At 42.7% G+C, this 19,065-nt stretch overlaps 1 protein-coding gene across 1 annotated transcript in view; it reads left to right on the forward strand.

Moving 5' to 3' along the window:
• LOC139458634 (multiple epidermal growth factor-like domains protein 10) overlaps nucleotides 1–19,065 on the forward strand; it is a 55,561-nt gene that overhangs the window by 31,758 nt on the left and 4,738 nt on the right. The window contains exons 8-9 of the mRNA XM_071240056.1: nucleotides 16,590–16,733; nucleotides 18,237–18,386. Coding sequence (XP_071096157.1) covers nucleotides 16,590–16,733; nucleotides 18,237–18,386 — 294 coding nt within the window. The remainder of the gene's footprint in view (nucleotides 1–16,589; nucleotides 16,734–18,236; nucleotides 18,387–19,065) is intronic.

A 19,065-nucleotide genomic window follows, 5' to 3' on the forward strand; every position in this document is an offset into this window, starting at 1 on the left:
ACATATAAAGTAAGACATGTTCATATTCTAACATACATTCTACCATGACATTGATGAATGCTTGATTCTGATTGGTTAAAAAGAGGTTTCCTTTTTGCTACGGAAACCCCTTTCAAATATATAAAGCCTTTTCACAAAAAAACGTGCGTATGAATGCATAGATAGCCAACAATCTAAGTCACTCACTCTTATTAGAAATATACACCAATTAATAAAGCGTCAAAAGCATTTCCATAATCGGAAAGACACGTGGAAAAATTTGAATAGTTTCCCATTCTGTGAAACACATTTAGCTTTATACTCAGTGAAATACTTACATACTTGCACATCCAGTACTGTTATGTCTCATTTACATCACATTGGAATTTCCCCCATACAGTAAATAATGGTATACATCCACTCATTTTGTGGAATATTCGTACATGCAGGAGTGAACGTGCATATAACGTCTTGGTTATACCAAGCACTTTACTGCGTTTTACAATCACGTCAGTAAATATATAAAAAAAACATTTGAAAGTTTTATGCAATAAATGTGTTCACGAGTCATCTTTAAGTACACAAGTTTCAATTGTATGCCACCAAACTACGATCTGCTGTGGTGGTGTGATGTGGCCCTGGAAACATTTTTTCTGTTTCAGAGATAAGATGTGAGGATGACGGCGAGACGCAGTGCCACCTGGTGGTTTCTGCCAAACTCTGTTCTCACAAGTACTATAGAAAAGCTTGCTGAGAAACATGCTCCATGCACCCTTAGTCAAGCACTGATGGAGGACTCGTTTCAGACACTGGACAAAATCATGAAAGACACCGTGCTCCTGTTGGACACACTATCTATAAGAGACATTTTGGAAGCTGTTGTATCAATGGACACACAGATGACGTATGGATTTTAAAGTCTTTTGTCTTTCAATGCGACGATTGAGTGTGCCGGGCCGATCATTAATATTTTGTGTCTGAAGAACCAGTTCGAAAGCCTGCTAACAGACTGAGACACATTGATCGTAATGGCTGCCTCTCGCAGATAGAAGCATGCCAATAACCCTTAGGCATTAGTCACGTTGTATACGACGAATTCCCAATGTGATCACAAATACTGCATTAAATGAAAGCGACATTACCCTTCCATATTAATAAGAAATCTCTGCCAAAATAAGTGTCAATTGTACGATACCAAATATATCATGTGCATGTATTTATAATTCGCTATCAAACTGAGGATACTAGGTGCGCGCGAAAAGGTGAGCGTTTGCTGCCCCACCGATGGCATCCATGACAAACACATGCAAAGGCAAGTCAATTATTGACCAAAAACAACAACAGGGGAACATATGGTACAAGTCAAAATAGAGCAATGCATCGGACATATTTGTTTGTTACTGAGCGTCAAATTTGGAAATGTCTTCCACATATCAACCATAAAAGCATTTGAAAGCTTTACTGAGGCCTTGAATGTCGTAACAAACAGCTCCCGAGGAAGAGTTGTATGGTGCTCCTTGTAGACACCAAGGGCTGGCTTTGCAGGAATATTTCTTGACATAAACGGAAAGTTAAGTACTGAAAAGTTGAAGTCATCCACTAGCAAGAGTAGAAAGCTTACGTGTTACTGTGTATAATTAAAATCACCAATACTATTAGCTCAGATTTGACGATCTTTCACTGAATCAAGAATGACTGATCTTTCTTCTGACGACCCATAACATTCAAATTCCATGATCCCCTACTTTTGTTGCAGAGTGTTACATTCGTCTCAGTTGTGCACGGGTAAGTATAAACATTTCACTTCCTGGTTGATAAACATGGTGGGCGTGAGGATTGTCGTTTCATTTTGCCTGATGCAACTGATATGCGGTGAGTTTGGCGTTATCTGAAGGTATGAAAGGAATAGTGGTGATACCGAGTCCCTGAATGTTTGGGATTGGTGAGATAATGATTTTGTTTCACTGAAAGAATTGCTCAAACGTGATATGATATTCTTGTATTGTGAAATGCTGGTCTTTGTAGAGTAAAATATAATATCGATATACTAGTATCTAGTCTATTAATGATTAATTATATGATACAAGGTTTCCGCCTTAGTGTTATTCCGAGAAGCAGCCTTTTTATTCGACAGAAAAGCTTATTGACCCCAAAGCAGGTGTGATATATTACGACACTGATTTGAGTTACTAAAAATAGAATGTGAATTACCCGGTAGTGGCATTTTCTCTCCAGCTAACACAGTTTGAATCTGTTTTTGTCTTTTTATTGTATAATAACAAAATAGCTAAAAAATCCACATCTTTCCCTTAATTATAACAAATGTATACGTCCGGTTTCTATCGTGTCTCATTCGAGTGCAATATATCATACGTTTTTCTCCAGAATCTGTTCAGACCAACACAACACTAACTTGTGCCAGGAAAGTATTGATATCCTTCAGAAGGTAACACGTTTACAAAAGAGGCAAACATAGTATATTCTCCCTTGGGGAACGTTGTGGTTAACGCTCGTAGATACAAGAGGTCGATTGATTAAATTGTATATGTGCATAAACTAGAGTAATGGACTGGTTACAATGTTTTTGTTATCGGGGTATTGACTTCCTGGTTGATAAATATGGCGGACGTGAGGATTGTCATTTCATTTTGCCTGATGCTACTGATATTCGGTTTTGCTATTTGTGCCATTGATAAGGAAAATGTTGATAAAATATATATGATTATGGAAAATCAACTACCTACCACACCTAACGTAGCCACTATACCAAGCATCTCTCGTGAGTGAGTGAGTGAGTGAGTGAGTGAGTGAGTTGGGTTGAACGCCGCTTTTAACAGTATTCCAGTTACATCGCGGCGTGTCAGCTTAATGTGGGAGGAAAGCCCGAAGTGATGCAGGTCTCAGGCGTTTACCACTTCGGTGAAACCCACGAGCACGGGTATTGTGCTGACAAACCTAGAAACATAATCGGGGCGAACCGGGATTCGAACCCACAATCAGAGGTTTCTGGCGTGCCCAAGGGACGCAACTCTGCACAGCGAATCGCGGCGCCTTAGACGACTGGGCCACCCGTGCCCCCAGCATCTCTCGTGAGAGAATTGAGAACAATCTGAGGATTGAGCTGGGCATGACAACTGATTCAGCATGCTGGATTCTAAGGCTTCTGATTCCTGATCAGAAACGTTCCAGGCGAGAATTTACGTCGTTTCGAAGCAGACCGCTGTTTTTGTTGAGCGATCTGTAACCTTGGATGAGACCTACGTTCACCACTATCAGCCAGAGACTTAACAACAGTAAAAGAGGTGGAATCATCCTACGTCACCTTCCATCTGCTGGCAAGGTGGTGCTCCTTGGATTCCAGAGGAATTGGACTACCCCCCGAAAGGTCAGACAAGTAATGGCCAATATTATGCTAACCTGCTTAGTCAACTGCATGAGAATATCAGGGCTAAACGTCGTAGAAACTGGCAGTGACTTTGAAGTAACTGAACATCACCACAAGATATTGCACCATCATATTCCACTTTTTTTCAGAACTTGAAGGAAGAACTGCCAGGCAAGCATGTTGCAAATAATAACCCTCATAAAGCCATTGATTACATCAAAGAATGTGGTATAATTACATTTACCATGAATGAAATTTGTAAAATGTTATTAGCTTGTTAAAATGATCAGGTCATGATTTGTTTCATATCCCTGTATATAATAAACTGCCTGCGACTACCGTTGTAAAGGGCCTGACCTTATCAGCTTGAAATGGTTCCATTTATAGTTTAATGTAGAAAATATCAAGAGCTGTCGTAGTTGTATTTGTACACCAGTGGAGATTTCCTGAATGGGTTTGTATTAGAATTAGAGTTATCCGCCCTTGTTGTGCACATGGCCATGAAAGGCTTGATTGTTTTAGAAGTTTCTCAATGGGACAGTTTCTAGAGGACTGGCTGTAAGAGGGTGATTCGAGGACCTTTTCGACCTGGCTTGCTTTAGGTTTGGATACCTACCTGGAAACAACGAATTCCTGCCAGCTTACAACACATTCCTAGATTCAAGAACGAAGACAGGTCTCTTTCAATTCATTCCTCAGTGACTATATTCTGGACATTTGTGAGTGCACTTACATTAATTCTAGGGCCTGTACTTATGACTGGGATATGTCGTGGACTCTGCCTGTCCCCTGGTATTGCTCTCACAGGGGTTTGGTTGGTTAGGCGTTGAGTGGGTTGGCGGTGCTGGGTGGTGTTGGGTGGGTGGCTGTCAGTGGATTTGCAACTCTTTACAGCGAGTCACGGCGCCTTAGGCGGCTTAGCCGTGCCCCTTAACCTTACAGGGGTACAGGATTCAATAGTTGTGAATGCCGAGGTTGTTTTCAATGTTTTTGAACCTCTTTGACTGTTAATTTACACTGGTTGTGCCTTCCATGCAGGTTTCTGTGCTCCGGGGCGGTTCGGGGAGTCCTGCTGGTTCTTGTGTCACTGCGGAGCCTCCTGTGACGTCACAACGGGCGCGTGTGGAGCTCAGTGTGACGCTGGCTGGGTGGGTGGACGGGGACGCAACTGTCAAAAACGTATGTTGATCAGTTCAACTTCTTCACATTTCTTATTTCATTCGGGGCGGTAGGGTAGACTAGTGGTTAAAGCGTTCACTCGTCACACCGAAGACCCGGGTTCGATTCCCAACATGGGTACAATAGGTGTAGCCAATTTCTGGTGTCCCCCGCCTTGAAAATGCTGGAATATTCTAAAAGCGGCGTTAAACCATACTCACTCACTCACTCACTTCTTATTTCATTCCATTAAATTAAACCTTTGAAATTAATGACCTTTTGACACATGTTTGAGATTCGATATATTTCATTCTAATCTTATTTCGAAAGGTGTGGCTTATTTGTATTATTTACCTATTTTCAAGAAAATGTTGCCTACCATCGACCAGCTTCATCCCCTACTGGTTCTCAGCGTCCTGCGTGGACTCCCGACAAAGCCGTGGATGGTGATCGAAGGCAAGATGTGTATACCGACACATGCTTCCACCCGGCCATTCCACCCAGTCCACCCAGTCAGTGGACAGTGGACCTGGGTCGGGTGTACAAACTACACGATGTTAGGATCTATAACAGGAAGGAATGTAAGATCATGCAGCATGCCCCCTAGAAATAATACGGTTGAAGTTAAAAATCTCCTGATTTCAATGTAGATGTTCACGATATTATGATATATTTGTGCAGGCTATTCAGAATAGCATTATTGTAAAGGTTTAAAGGAGGTGTCGGCTCTTGTTTTAGTTGTTGTGAAGTGTATATTTATGTCACGTATTTTATTGTTGTGTTTGTTGTTGTGAACATCCAAGAAAAGGTTAACATATTGAATTTGTATTATTCCTGAAAGTTTACTGACATTAAATTACACTGACTAGTATACTTATTTGTATCAATTCTTATCACATGTTAGTCGTATGGAGGATTCGTGGTGCCATCATCAACCTCCACTACACCAGTTCTGCTACCGGCGTCACCTGCTACACGTTCCCCTCATATACTCAAGAGTCTGACGGTGTCTATGACGTCACGTGTGACGGTCACGGGAGGTACTTGACAATCAGGCACAATACCCACACACTCAATCTGTGTGAAGTGGAAGTGTACGGTAAATATAACGTAGATATTAGGAGCGCACTGAGCGGCACGATATCGTTATATATATATTGTATTTTCTTGGTTGGATAACCTTGACCAAGCTGAGGTCATAAATGAAAGGCCATACTGGAACATGGTTTTCATTTCATATCATCTCGCAAGACAACATTCGTGTAGGTAATACCCCATGATGAAGAAACAATTGGCGAGGTAATATATCAGTGTGTCATACGTGCTAGGTTCAGAGTTGACGTCTAAGATAGCCTTGACCTAGTAGAGGTCATCTATGAACGGTCATCGTCCTTTATATTTCATATTAAATCACAAGAATTCATTGATGTGTTCACTTTAATAAATTAACCTGGAAACCTGGAAATGAATTTTATCTTAATTTTGATCTAGTTATGTGCAGCTAGGTCTAGAAAGCAAATGCCTATGTCAATTTAGTCAAGTGCAATTTTTAATGAGCTTGTAGGTGAAACAGCTAGTTACAGCTAGTTAAGACTCATTTTCTGCAAAATATAGACGTGTTCAGGTTGTTAAAGTTAGACAGTATTATCAATATGAACATGCTCATCAGGTAATACAACCATAACACAGAAACTAAAGAATTTCACCTCAACGTGGTACATTACATAAAAGAAACGCACAACTTCAGTATGCATAATACAATATTAATAACCCAGCTTCTTTTACAGAATAAACATTTAATATAAAATATTGATAAGAGCAAAGCAGTGAACTTCAACCAGGCAAGGAGTTGTTGATATTCCCATTAAGTCGATTCTTGGTACCAGTGTCCTATTCTGACAAGGACATCCCACAGGCAAAAAGGCAAGATGTGTCATCCAGCCCTTTCCCTCATCATATTATGTAGATCAGCAGCATAGTTGACTGAGGCCTTGTTTCGGACTGATATTTCAATATTATTCATTTACCGTCTCCATCAAACATGTATTTATAACTACTACGACATGGCATTATACGTTTACTTGCAATTAAATGACTCAACAAGGTACTGTGTACGCAAACCGGTCTTATTTTTAAAAATGTGTCTGTTTCAGTGTGTAGCTATGGAACATATGGAACACACTGTAACCATTTTTGTGGTGGGTGTTCACATGGCACGTGTGACCCTGTTAGTGGTGTGTGTCCTGGCGGCTGTGGACCAGAGTGGAGGGGACCGCTGTGTAAAGGTGAGGAGATTCAGTCAGTGTTGTGTGTCCTAGGGACTGTGGACAGAGTGGCAGGGACAGCAGTGTACAGGTGAAGAGATTCAGTCAGCGGTGTGTGTCTTGGGGACTGTAGACATGGTGGCAGGAACAGCAGTGTACAGGTGAGGAGATTCTGTCAGTGTTGTGTGTCCTGGGGACTGTAGACAGGGTGGCAAGGACTGCAGTGTACAGGTGAGGAGATTCAGTCCATGGTGTGTATCCTGAGACTGTAGACAGGGTGGCAGGATAAGCAGTGTACAAATGAAGAGATTGAGTCAGCGGTGAGTGTCCTGGGGACTCTAGACAGGGTGGCAGGTACAGCAGTGTACAAATGAAGAGATTGAGTCAGCGGTGTGTGTCCTGGGGACTCTAGACAGGGTGGCAGGGACAGCTGTGTACAAGTGAAGAGATTCAGTCAGTGGTGTGTGTCCTGGGGACTGTAGACAGAGTGGCAGGGACAGCAGTGTACAAGTGAAGAGATTCAGTCAGTGGTGTGTGTCCTGGGGACTGTAGACAGGGTGGCAGGGACAGCAGTGTACAAGTGAAGATATTCAGTCAGTGGTGTGTGTCCTGGGGACTGTAGACATATGACAGGGACAGCTGTGTGTTCAGGTGAGAAGATTCAGTCAGTGGTGTGTGTCCTAGGGACTGTAGACAGGGTGGCAGGGACAGCAGTGTACAAATGAAGAGATTGAGTCAGCGGTGTGTGTCCTTGGGACTGTAGACAGGGTGGCAAGGACTGCAGTGTACAGGTGAGGAAATTCAGTCCATGGTGTGTGTCCTTGGGACTGTAGACATATGACAGGGACAGCTGTGTGTTCAGGTGAGAAGATTCAGTCAGTGGTGTGTGTCCTAGGGACTGTAGACAGGGTGGCAGGGACAGCAGTGTGGAATATTCGTACATGCAGGAGTGAACGTGCATATAACGTCTTGGTTATACCAAGCACTTTACTGCGTTTTACAATCACGTCAGTAAATATATAAAAAAAACATTTGAAAGTTTTATGCAATAAATGTGTTCACGAGTCATCTTTAAGTACACAAGTTTCAATTGTATGCCACCAAACTACGATCTGCTGTGGTGGTGTGATGTGGCCCTGGAAACATTTTTTCTGTTTCAGAGATAAGATGTGAGGATGACGGCGAGACGCAGTGCCACCTGGTGGTTTCTGCCAAACTCTGTTCTCACAAGTACTATAGAAAAGCTTGCTGAGAAACATGCTCCATGCACCCTTAGTCAAGCACTGATGGAGGACTCGTTTCAGACACTGGACAAAATCATGAAAGACACCGTGCTCCTGTTGGACACACTATCTATAAGAGACATTTTGGAAGCTGTTGTATCAATGGACACACAGATGACGTATGGATTTTAAAGTCTTTTGTCTTTCAATGCGACGATTGAGTGTGCCGGGCCGATCATTAATATTTTGTGTCTGAAGAACCAGTTCGAAAGCCTGCTAACAGACTGAGACACATTGATCGTAATGGCTGCCTCTCGCAGATAGAAGCATGCCAATAACCCTTAGGCATTAGTCACGTTGTATACGACGAATTCCCAATGTGATCACAAATACTGCATTAAATGAAAGCGACATTACCCTTCCATATTAATAAGAAATCTCTGCCAAAATAAGTGTCAATTGTACGATACCAAATATATCATGTGCATGTATTTATAATTCGCTATCAAACTGAGGATACTAGGTGCGCGCGAAAAGGTGAGCGTTTGCTGCCCCACCGATGGCATCCATGACAAACACATGCAAAGGCAAGTCAATTATTGACCAAAAACAACAACAGGGGAACATATGGTACAAGTCAAAATAGAGCAATGCATCGGACATATTTGTTTGTTACTGAGCGTCAAATTTGGAAATGTCTTCCACATATCAACCATAAAAGCATTTGAAAGCTTTACTGAGGCCTTGAATGTCGTAACAAACAGCTCCCGAGGAAGAGTTGTATGGTGCTCCTTGTAGACACCAAGGGCTGGCTTTGCAGGAATATTTCTTGACATAAACGGAAAGTTAAGTACTGAAAAGTTGAAGTCATCCACTAGCAAGAGTAGAAAGCTTACGTGTTACTGTGTATAATTAAAATCACCAATACTATTAGCTCAGATTTGACGATCTTTCACTGAATCAAGAATGACTGATCTTTCTTCTGACGACCCATAACATTCAAATTCCATGATCCCCTACTTTTGTTGCAGAGTGTTACATTCGTCTCAGTTGTGCACGGGTAAGTATAAACATTTCACTTCCTGGTTGATAAACATGGTGGGCGTGAGGATTGTCGTTTCATTTTGCCTGATGCAACTGATATGCGGTGAGTTTGGCGTTATCTGAAGGTATGAAAGGAATAGTGGTGATACCGAGTCCCTGAATGTTTGGGATTGGTGAGATAATGATTTTGTTTCACTGAAAGAATTGCTCAAACGTGATATGATATTCTTGTATTGTGAAATGCTGGTCTTTGTAGAGTAAAATATAATATCGATATACTAGTATCTAGTCTATTAATGATTAATTATATGATACAAGGTTTCCGCCTTAGTGTTATTCCGAGAAGCAGCCTTTTTATTCGACAGAAAAGCTTATTGACCCCAAAGCAGGTGTGATATATTACGACACTGATTTGAGTTACTAAAAATAGAATGTGAATTACCCGGTAGTGGCATTTTCTCTCCAGCTAACACAGTTTGAATCTGTTTTTGTCTTTTTATTGTATAATAACAAAATAGCTAAAAAATCCACATCTTTCCCTTAATTATAACAAATGTATACGTCCGGTTTCTATCGTGTCTCATTCGAGTGCAATATATCATACGTTTTTCTCCAGAATCTGTTCAGACCAACACAACACTAACTTGTGCCAGGAAAGTATTGATATCCTTCAGAAGGTAACACGTTTACAAAAGAGGCAAACATAGTATATTCTCCCTTGGGGAACGTTGTGGTTAACGCTCGTAGATACAAGAGGTCGATTGATTAAATTGTATATGTGCATAAACTAGAGTAATGGACTGGTTACAATGTTTTTGTTATCGGGGTATTGACTTCCTGGTTGATAAATATGGCGGACGTGAGGATTGTCATTTCATTTTGCCTGATGCTACTGATATTCGGTTTTGCTATTTGTGCCATTGATAAGGAAAATGTTGATAAAATATATATGATTATGGAAAATCAACTACCTACCACACCTAACGTAGCCACTATACCAAGCATCTCTCGTGAGTGAGTGAGTGAGTGAGTGAGTGAGTGAGTTGGGTTGAACGCCGCTTTTAACAGTATTCCAGTTACATCGCGGCGTGTCAGCTTAATGTGGGAGGAAAGCCCGAAGTGATGCAGGTCTCAGGCGTTTACCACTTCGGTGAAACCCACGAGCACGGGTATTGTGCTGACAAACCTAGAAACATAATCGGGGCGAACCGGGATTCGAACCCACAATCAGAGGTTTCTGGCGTGCCCAAGGGACGCAACTCTGCACAGCGAATCGCGGCGCCTTAGACGACTGGGCCACCCGTGCCCCCAGCATCTCTCGTGAGAGAATTGAGAACAATCTGAGGATTGAGCTGGGCATGACAACTGATTCAGCATGCTGGATTCTAAGGCTTCTGATTCCTGATCAGAAACGTTCCAGGCGAGAATTTACGTCGTTTCGAAGCAGACCGCTGTTTTTGTTGAGCGATCTGTAACCTTGGATGAGACCTACGTTCACCACTATCAGCCAGAGACTTAACAACAGTAAAAGAGGTGGAATCATCCTACGTCACCTTCCATCTGCTGGCAAGGTGGTGCTCCTTGGATTCCAGAGGAATTGGACTACCCCCCGAAAGGTCAGACAAGTAATGGCCAATATTATGCTAACCTGCTTAGTCAACTGCATGAGAATATCAGGGCTAAACGTCGTAGAAACTGGCAGTGACTTTGAAGTAACTGAACATCACCACAAGATATTGCACCATCATATTCCACTTTTTTTCAGAACTTGAAGGAAGAACTGCCAGGCAAGCATGTTGCAAATAATAACCCTCATAAAGCCATTGATTACATCAAAGAATGTGGTATAATTACATTTACCATGAATGAAATTTGTAAAATGTTATTAGCTTGTTAAAATGATCAGGTCATGATTTGTTTCATATCCCTGTATATAATAAACTGCCTGCGACTACCGTTGTAAAGGGCCTGACCTTATCAGCTTGAAATGGTTCCATTTATAGTTTAATGTAGAAAATATCAAGAGCTGTCGTAGTTGTATTTGTACACCAGTGGAGATTTCCTGAATGGGTTTGTATTAGAATTAGAGTTATCCGCCCTTGTTGTGCACATGGCCATGAAAGGCTTGATTGTTTTAGAAGTTTCTCAATGGGACAGTTTCTAGAGGACTGGCTGTAAGAGGGTGATTCGAGGACCTTTTCGACCTGGCTTGCTTTAGGTTTGGATACCTACCTGGAAACAACGAATTCCTGCCAGCTTACAACACATTCCTAGATTCAAGAACGAAGACAGGTCTCTTTCAATTCATTCCTCAGTGACTATATTCTGGACATTTGTGAGTGCACTTACATTAATTCTAGGGCCTGTACTTATGACTGGGATATGTCGTGGACTCTGCCTGTCCCCTGGTATTGCTCTCACAGGGGTTTGGTTGGTTAGGCGTTGAGTGGGTTGGCGGTGCTGGGTGGTGTTGGGTGGGTGGCTGTCAGTGGATTTGCAACTCTTTACAGCGAGTCACGGCGCCTTAGGCGGCTTAGCCGTGCCCCTTAACCTTACAGGGGTACAGGATTCAATAGTTGTGAATGCCGAGGTTGTTTTCAATGTTTTTGAACCTCTTTGACTGTTAATTTACACTGGTTGTGCCTTCCATGCAGGTTTCTGTGCTCCGGGGCGGTTCGGGGAGTCCTGCTGGTTCTTGTGTCACTGTGGAGACTCCTGTGACGTCACAACGGGCGCGTGTGGAGCTCAGTGTGACGCTGGCTGGGTGGGTGGACGGGGACGCAACTGTCAAAAACGTATGTTGATCAGTTCAACTTCTTCACATTTCTTATTTCATTCGGGGCGGTAGGGTAGACTAGTGGTTAAAGCGTTCACTCGTCACACCGAAGACCCGGGTTCGATTCCCAACATGGGTACAATAGGTGTAGCCAATTTCTGGTGTCCCCCGCCTTGAAAATGCTGGAATATTCTAAAAGCGGCGTTAAACCATACTCACTCACTCACTCACTTCTTATTTCATTCCATTAAATTAAACCTTTGAAATTAATGACCTTTTGACACATGTTTGAGATTCGATATATTTCATTCTAATCTTATTTCGAAAGGTGTGGCTTATTTGTATTATTTACCTATTTTCAAGAAAATGTTGCCTACCATCGACCAGCTTCATCCCCTACTGGTTCTCAGCGTCCTGCGTGGACTCCCGACAAAGCCGTGGATGGTGATCGAAGGCAAGATGTGTATACCGACACATGCTTCCACCCGGCCATTCCACCCAGTCCACCCAGTCAGTGGACAGTGGACCTGGGTCGGGTGTACAAACTACACGATGTTAGGATCTATAACAGGAAGGAATGTAAGATCATGCAGCATGCCCCCTAGAAATAATACGGTTGAAGTTAAAAATCTCCTGATTTCAATGTAGATGTTCACGATATTATGATATATTTGTGCAGGCTATTCAGAATAGCATTATTGTAAAGGTTTAAAGGAGGTGTCGGCTCTTGTTTTAGTTGTTGTGAAGTGTATATTTATGTCACGTATTTTATTGTTGTGTTTGTTGTTGTGAACATCCAAGAAAAGGTTAACATATTGAATTTGTATTATTCCTGAAAGTTTACTGACATTAAATTACACTGACTAGTATACTTATTTGTATCAATTCTTATCACATGTTAGTCGTATGGAGGATTCGTGGTGCCATCATCAACCTCCACTACACCAGTTCTGCTACCGGCGTCACCTGCTACACGTTCCCCTCATATACTCAAGAGTCTGACGGTGTCTATGACGTCACGTGTGACGGTCACGGGAGGTACTTGACAATCAGGCACAATACCCACACACTCAATCTGTGTGAAGTGGAAGTGTACGGTAAATATAACGTAGATATTAGGAGCGCACTGAGCGGCACGATATCGTTATATATATATTGTATTTTCTTGGTTGGATAACCTTGACCAAGCTGAGGTCATAAATGAAAGGCCATACTGGAACATGGTTTTCATTTCATATCATCTCGCAAGACAACATTCGTGTAGGTAATACCCCATGATGAAGAAACAATTGGCGAGGTAATATATCAGTGTGTCATACGTGCTAGGTTCAGAGTTGACGTCTAAGATAGCCTTGACCTAGTAGAGGTCATCTATGAACGGTCATCGTCCTTTATATTTCATATTAAATCACAAGAATTCATTGATGTGTTCACTTTAATAAATTAACCTGGAAACCTGGAAATGAATTTTATCTTAATTTTGATCTAGTTATGTGCAGCTAGGTCTAGAAAGCAAATGCCTATGTCAATTTAGTCAAGTGCAATTTTTAATGAGCTTGTAGGTGAAACAGCTAGTTACAGCTAGTTAAGACTCATTTTCTGCAAAATATAGACGTGTTCAGGTTGTTAAAGTTAGACAGTATTATCAATATGAACATGCTCATCAGGTAATACAACCATAACACAGAAACTAAAGAATTTCACCTCAACGTGGTACATTACATAAAAGAAACGCACAACTTCAGTATGCATAATACAATATTAATAACCCAGCTTCTTTTACAGAATAAACATTTAATATAAAATATTGATAAGAGCAAAGCAGTGAACTTCAACCAGGCAAGGAGTTGTTGATATTCCCATTAAGTCGATTCTTGGTACCAGTGTCCTATTCTGACAAGGACATCCCACAGGCAAAAAGGCAAGATGTGTCATCCAGCCCTTTCCCTCATCATATTATGTAGATCAGCAGCATAGTTGACTGAGGCCTTGTTTCGGACTGATATTTCAATATTATTCATTTACCGTCTCCATCAAACATGTATTTATAACTACTACGACATGGCATTATACGTTTACTTGCAATTAAATGACTCAACAAGGTACTGTGTACGCAAACCGGTCTTATTTTTAAAAATGTGTCTGTTTCAGTGTGTAGCTATGGAACATATGGAACACACTGTAACCATTTTTGTGGTGGGTGTTCACATGGCACGTGTGACCCTGTTAGTGGTGTGTGTCCTGGCGGCTGTGGACCAGAGTGGAGGGGACCGCTGTGTAAAGGTGAGGAGATTCAGTCAGTGTTGTGTGTCCTAGGGACTGTGGACAGAGTGGCAGGGACAGCAGTGTACAGGTGAAGAGATTCAGTCAGCGGTGTGTGTCTTGGGGACTGTAGACATGGTGGCAGGAACAGCAGTGTACAGGTGAGGAGATTCTGTCAGTGTTGTGTGTCCTGGGGACTGTAGACAGGGTGGCAAGGACTGCAGTGTACAGGTGAGGAGATTCAGTCCATGGTGTGTATCCTGAGACTGTAGACAGGGTGGCAGGATAAGCAGTGTACAAATGAAGAGATTGAGTCAGCGGTGAGTGTCCTGGGGACTCTAGACAGGGTGGCAGGTACAGCAGTGTACAAATGAAGAGATTGAGTCAGCGGTGTGTGTCCTGGGGACTCTAGACAGGGTGGCAGGGACAGCTGTGTACAAGTGAAGAGATTCAGTCAGTGGTGTGTGTCCTGGGGACTGTAGACAGAGTGGCAGGGACAGCAGTGTACAAGTGAAGAGATTCAGTCAGTGGTGTGTGTCCTGGGGACTGTAGACAGGGTGGCAGGGACAGCAGTGTACAAGTGAAGATATTCAGTCAGTGGTGTGTGTCCTGGGGACTGTAGACATATGACAGGGACAGCTGTGTGTTCAGGTGAGAAGATTCAGTCAGTGGTGTGTGTCCTAGGGACTGTAGACAGGGTGGCAGGGACAGCAGTGTACAAATGAAGAGATTGAGTCAGCGGTGTGTGTCCTTGGGACTGTAGACAGGGTGGCAAGGACTGCAGTGTACAGGTGAGGAAATTCAGTCCATGGTGTGTGTCCTTGGGACTGTAGACATATGACAGGGACAGCTGTGTGTTCAGGTGAGAAGATTCAGTCAGTGGTGTGTGTCCTAGGGACTGTAGACAGGGTGGCAGGGACAGCAGTGTACAAATGAAGAGATTGAGTCAGCGGTGTGTGTCCTGGGGACTGTAGACAGGGTGGCAAGGACTGCAGTGTACAGGTGAGGAAATTCAGTCCATGGTGTGTGTCCTTGGGACTGTAGACATATGACAGGGACAGCTGTGTGTTCAGGTGAGAAGATTCAGTCAGTGGTGTGTGTCCTAGGGACTGTAGACAGGGTGGCAGGGACAGCAGTGTACAAATGAAGAGATTGAGTCAGCGGTGTGTGTCCTGGGGACTGTAGACAGGGTTGCAGGGACAGCAGTGTACAAATGAAGAGATTGAGTCAGCGGTGTGTGTCCTGGGGACTCTAGACAGGGTTGCAGGGACAGCAGTGTACAAATGAAGAGATTGAGTCAGCGGTGTGTGTCCTGGGAACTCTAGACAGGGTGGCAGAGACAACTGTGTGTACAGGTGAGGAGATTCAGTCAGTGGTGTGTGTCCTGGGGACTCTAGACAGGGTTGCAGGGACAGCAGTGTACAAATGAAGAGATTGAGTCAGTGGTGTGTGTCCTGGGGACTGTAGACAGAGTGGCAGAGACAACTGTGTGTACAGGTGAGGAGATTCAGTCAGCGGTGCGTGTCCTGAGACTCTAGACAGGGTGGCAGGGACAGCTGTGTGTACAGGTGAGGAGATTCAGTCAGTGGTGTGTGTCCTGGGGACTGTAGACAGGGTGGCAAGAACTGCAGTGTACAGGTGAGGAGATTCAGTCAGCGGTGCGTGTCCTGAGACTCTAGACAAGGTTGCAGGGACAGCAGTGCACAGGTGAGGAGATTCAGTCAGTGGTGTGTGTCCTGGGGACTGTAGACAGGGTGGCAAGGACTGCAGTGTACAGGTGAGGAGATTCAGTCCATGGTGTGTATCCTGAGACTGTAGACAGGGTGGCAGGATAAGCAGTGTACAGGTGAGGAGATTCAGTCAGCGGTGAGTGTCCTGGGGACTCTAGACAGGGTGGCAGGGACAGCAGTGTACAAATGAAGAGATTGAGTCAGCGGTGTATGTCCTGGGGACTCTAGACAGGGTGGCAGGGACAGCAGTGTACAAATGAAGAGATTGAGTCAGCGGTGTGTGTCCTGGGAACTCTAGACAGGGTGGCAGGGACAGCTGTGTACAAATGAAGAGATTCAGTCAGTGGTGTGTGTCCTGGGGACTGTAGACAGAGTGGCAGGGACAGCTGTGTGTACAGGTTAGGAGATTCAGTCAGCGGCGTGTGTCCTTGGGACTGTAGACAGGGTTGCAGGGACAGCAGTGTACAGGTGAAGAGATTCACTCAGCGGTGTGTGTCCTGGGGACTGTAGACAGGGACAGCAGTGTACTGGTGAAGAGATTCATTCAGCGGCGTGTGTCCTTGGGACTGTAGACAGGGACAGCAGTGTACTGGTGAAGAGATTGAGTCAGCGGTTCATAAATTTAAATTTTGTAATCAATGATGAAGGATTTCTTGAGATATGCATTTTGTGTTTCTAATCCATGATAAAGATATATCTAGAAATATACATTCGTCTTAGAAATTCAAATGTGTATTAATCACTTTTTATTTTACTACGATTCTCCAGAATGCCGTGACGGACGCTATGGTGTTCACTGCGATCAGCTCTGCAACTCCCGCAAATGCATCACAACGTCATCCTCTTGTGACGTCACTGGGGCTTGTACAGGTGGGTGCCGGGACGGCTGGAAAAGCCAGGACTGTAGACAACGTGAGTTGGATCAATTCACAACCTCTTGTAAATGAACCTGTAGACAACGTGAGTGGAAGCAATATCACAACATCTTGTAACATGAAACTGTAGACAACATGAGTGGAAGCAATATCACAACATCTTGTAACATGAAACTGTAGACATCGTGAGTGGAAGCAATACCACAACCTCTTGTAACATGAAACTGTAGACAACATGAGTGGAAGCAATATCACAACATCTTGTAACATGAAACTGTAGACATCGTGAGTGGAAGCAATACCACAACCTCTTGTAACATGAAACTGTAGACAACATGAGTGGAAGCAATATCACAACATCTTGTAACATGAAACTGTAGACATCGTGAATGGAAGCAATACCACAACCTCTTGTAACATGAAACTGTAGACAACATGAGTGGAAGCAATATCACAACCTCTTGTAACATGAAACTGTAGACAACGTGAGTTGAATCAATATCACAACCTCTTGTAACATGAACCTGTAGACAACGTCAGTTGAATCAATATCACAACATCTTGTAACATGAACCTGTAGACAACGTGAGTGGAAGCAATATCACAACCTCTTGTAACATGAAACTGTAGACAACGTGAGTGGAAGCAATACCACAACATCTTGTAACATGAAACTGTAGACAACGTGAGTGGAAGCAATATCACAACCTCTTGTAACATGAACCTGTAGACATCGTGAGTGGAAGCAATATCACAACCTTTTGTAACATGAACCTGTAGACAACGTCAGTTGAATCAATATCACAACCTCTTGTAACATGAAACTGTAGACAACGTGAGTGGAAGCAATATCACAACCTCTTGTAACATGAAACTGTAGACAACGTGAGTGGAAGCAATATCACAACATCTTGTAACATGAAACTGTAGACAACGTGAGTGGAAGCAATATCACAACCTCTTGTAACATGAACCTGTAGACATCGTGAGTGGAAGCAATATCACAACCTTTTGTAACATGAACCTGTAGACAACGTGAGTGGAAGCAATATCACAACCGTTCGTGACGTGAACCTGTAGACACGTCGATTGAATCAATATTTTTGAATCAAACTTTTGTAAAATGGAACTGAAACACACAAAAGCAAACATTACTTATTTTATGCTGCAAATCATGATTGGGATATTCTTTATCCTTGTAAATTTAAGTACAGCTATCATATGCTAGTTTGCAGATTGTTTCACACATATGTTTAGTTTTCGCTCACAGCATGACACCCAATATATATGAGTCATTTGGATCGATGACAACTATGCGCTCTTAGTAGCTGATACTAAGACAAACACACTTCATAATAGTGTACACACAATCTATTTCTGGAAAGGTCACAAGACAGGTTTGTTGCTGGTATTTGTTTCTGAAGCTGATTTATGTAACCAGTGATCGAGAGACATTTCAAATATATTTGTAACCGTTGTATATTAGTAGCGTTCTCCTCCAGTAGTTTGCAACCCACTTATGTTTGTATGACGTTCCCAGCATGTTCAGGTAGTACGTTCGGGCCAAACTGTAGCAAGTCCTGCAATTCCCGCCATTGTCAGACTCCATCTTCTTCCTGTAATCACGTGACTGGTGCCTGTGATGGAGGTGTGTGTGAAGATGGATGGCTTGGAACTGACTGTGCAGAAAGTAGGTTGATTCGGCCTCAGTAACAACTCTTTAGTATAACCGCAATTGTAATAGTATCGACCTAAATAACGCATATCCCTCCTAACATTTATTGACATATCATATCTCCCAAATCGATATTATAAATGTCGAACATTTTCGGGGTTCTGAGCTTCCAATCGATCCACTAAAACACAATCATCATCTATCCCGTGGCTTCTTATATCGGTAGGTGTCTTAATCCGTCTTTGGCTACTTGTTTCACTAAATGTCACCACTCAAATTACATCAATTCACTGTACGGCTACTTCTGGAACCTTTGTAACTTTCCAGGAGGAAGGTTTACCTCATGCCAATGGTAATTAATGTTGTCACGTACTTGTGTTTTATCGAGACCTTAATAATGCCATATTAATACCTCTTGGTTTGGGGTTTAGCTGAGATAGCTGTATTATCCTCCATAAAAATCACGTCACCTCTGTCAACATTGCATCGATTATTTCAGACAGAAAACTTTCGAATTGAATAAACAAATATAACCTGTTACTAAAAACCTGTGATTTTTAAATGGAGAGGATATTTCAAGTGTCGAGTGAAATATCTCCTTTTTCCCCGTCACGGGTTGAGGGAAACATGATATTTCCCCCCTCATATTATTTAGATCAGCAGCATAGCTGACTGAGGCCGTGTTTCGGACTAA

Source organism: Haliotis cracherodii, unplaced genomic scaffold (assembly GCF_022045235.1).
Source record: "Haliotis cracherodii isolate W230 unplaced genomic scaffold, xgHalCrac1.p SCAF_13, whole genome shotgun sequence".
Lineage (NCBI taxonomy): Eukaryota > Metazoa > Mollusca > Gastropoda > Lepetellida > Haliotidae > Haliotis > Haliotis cracherodii.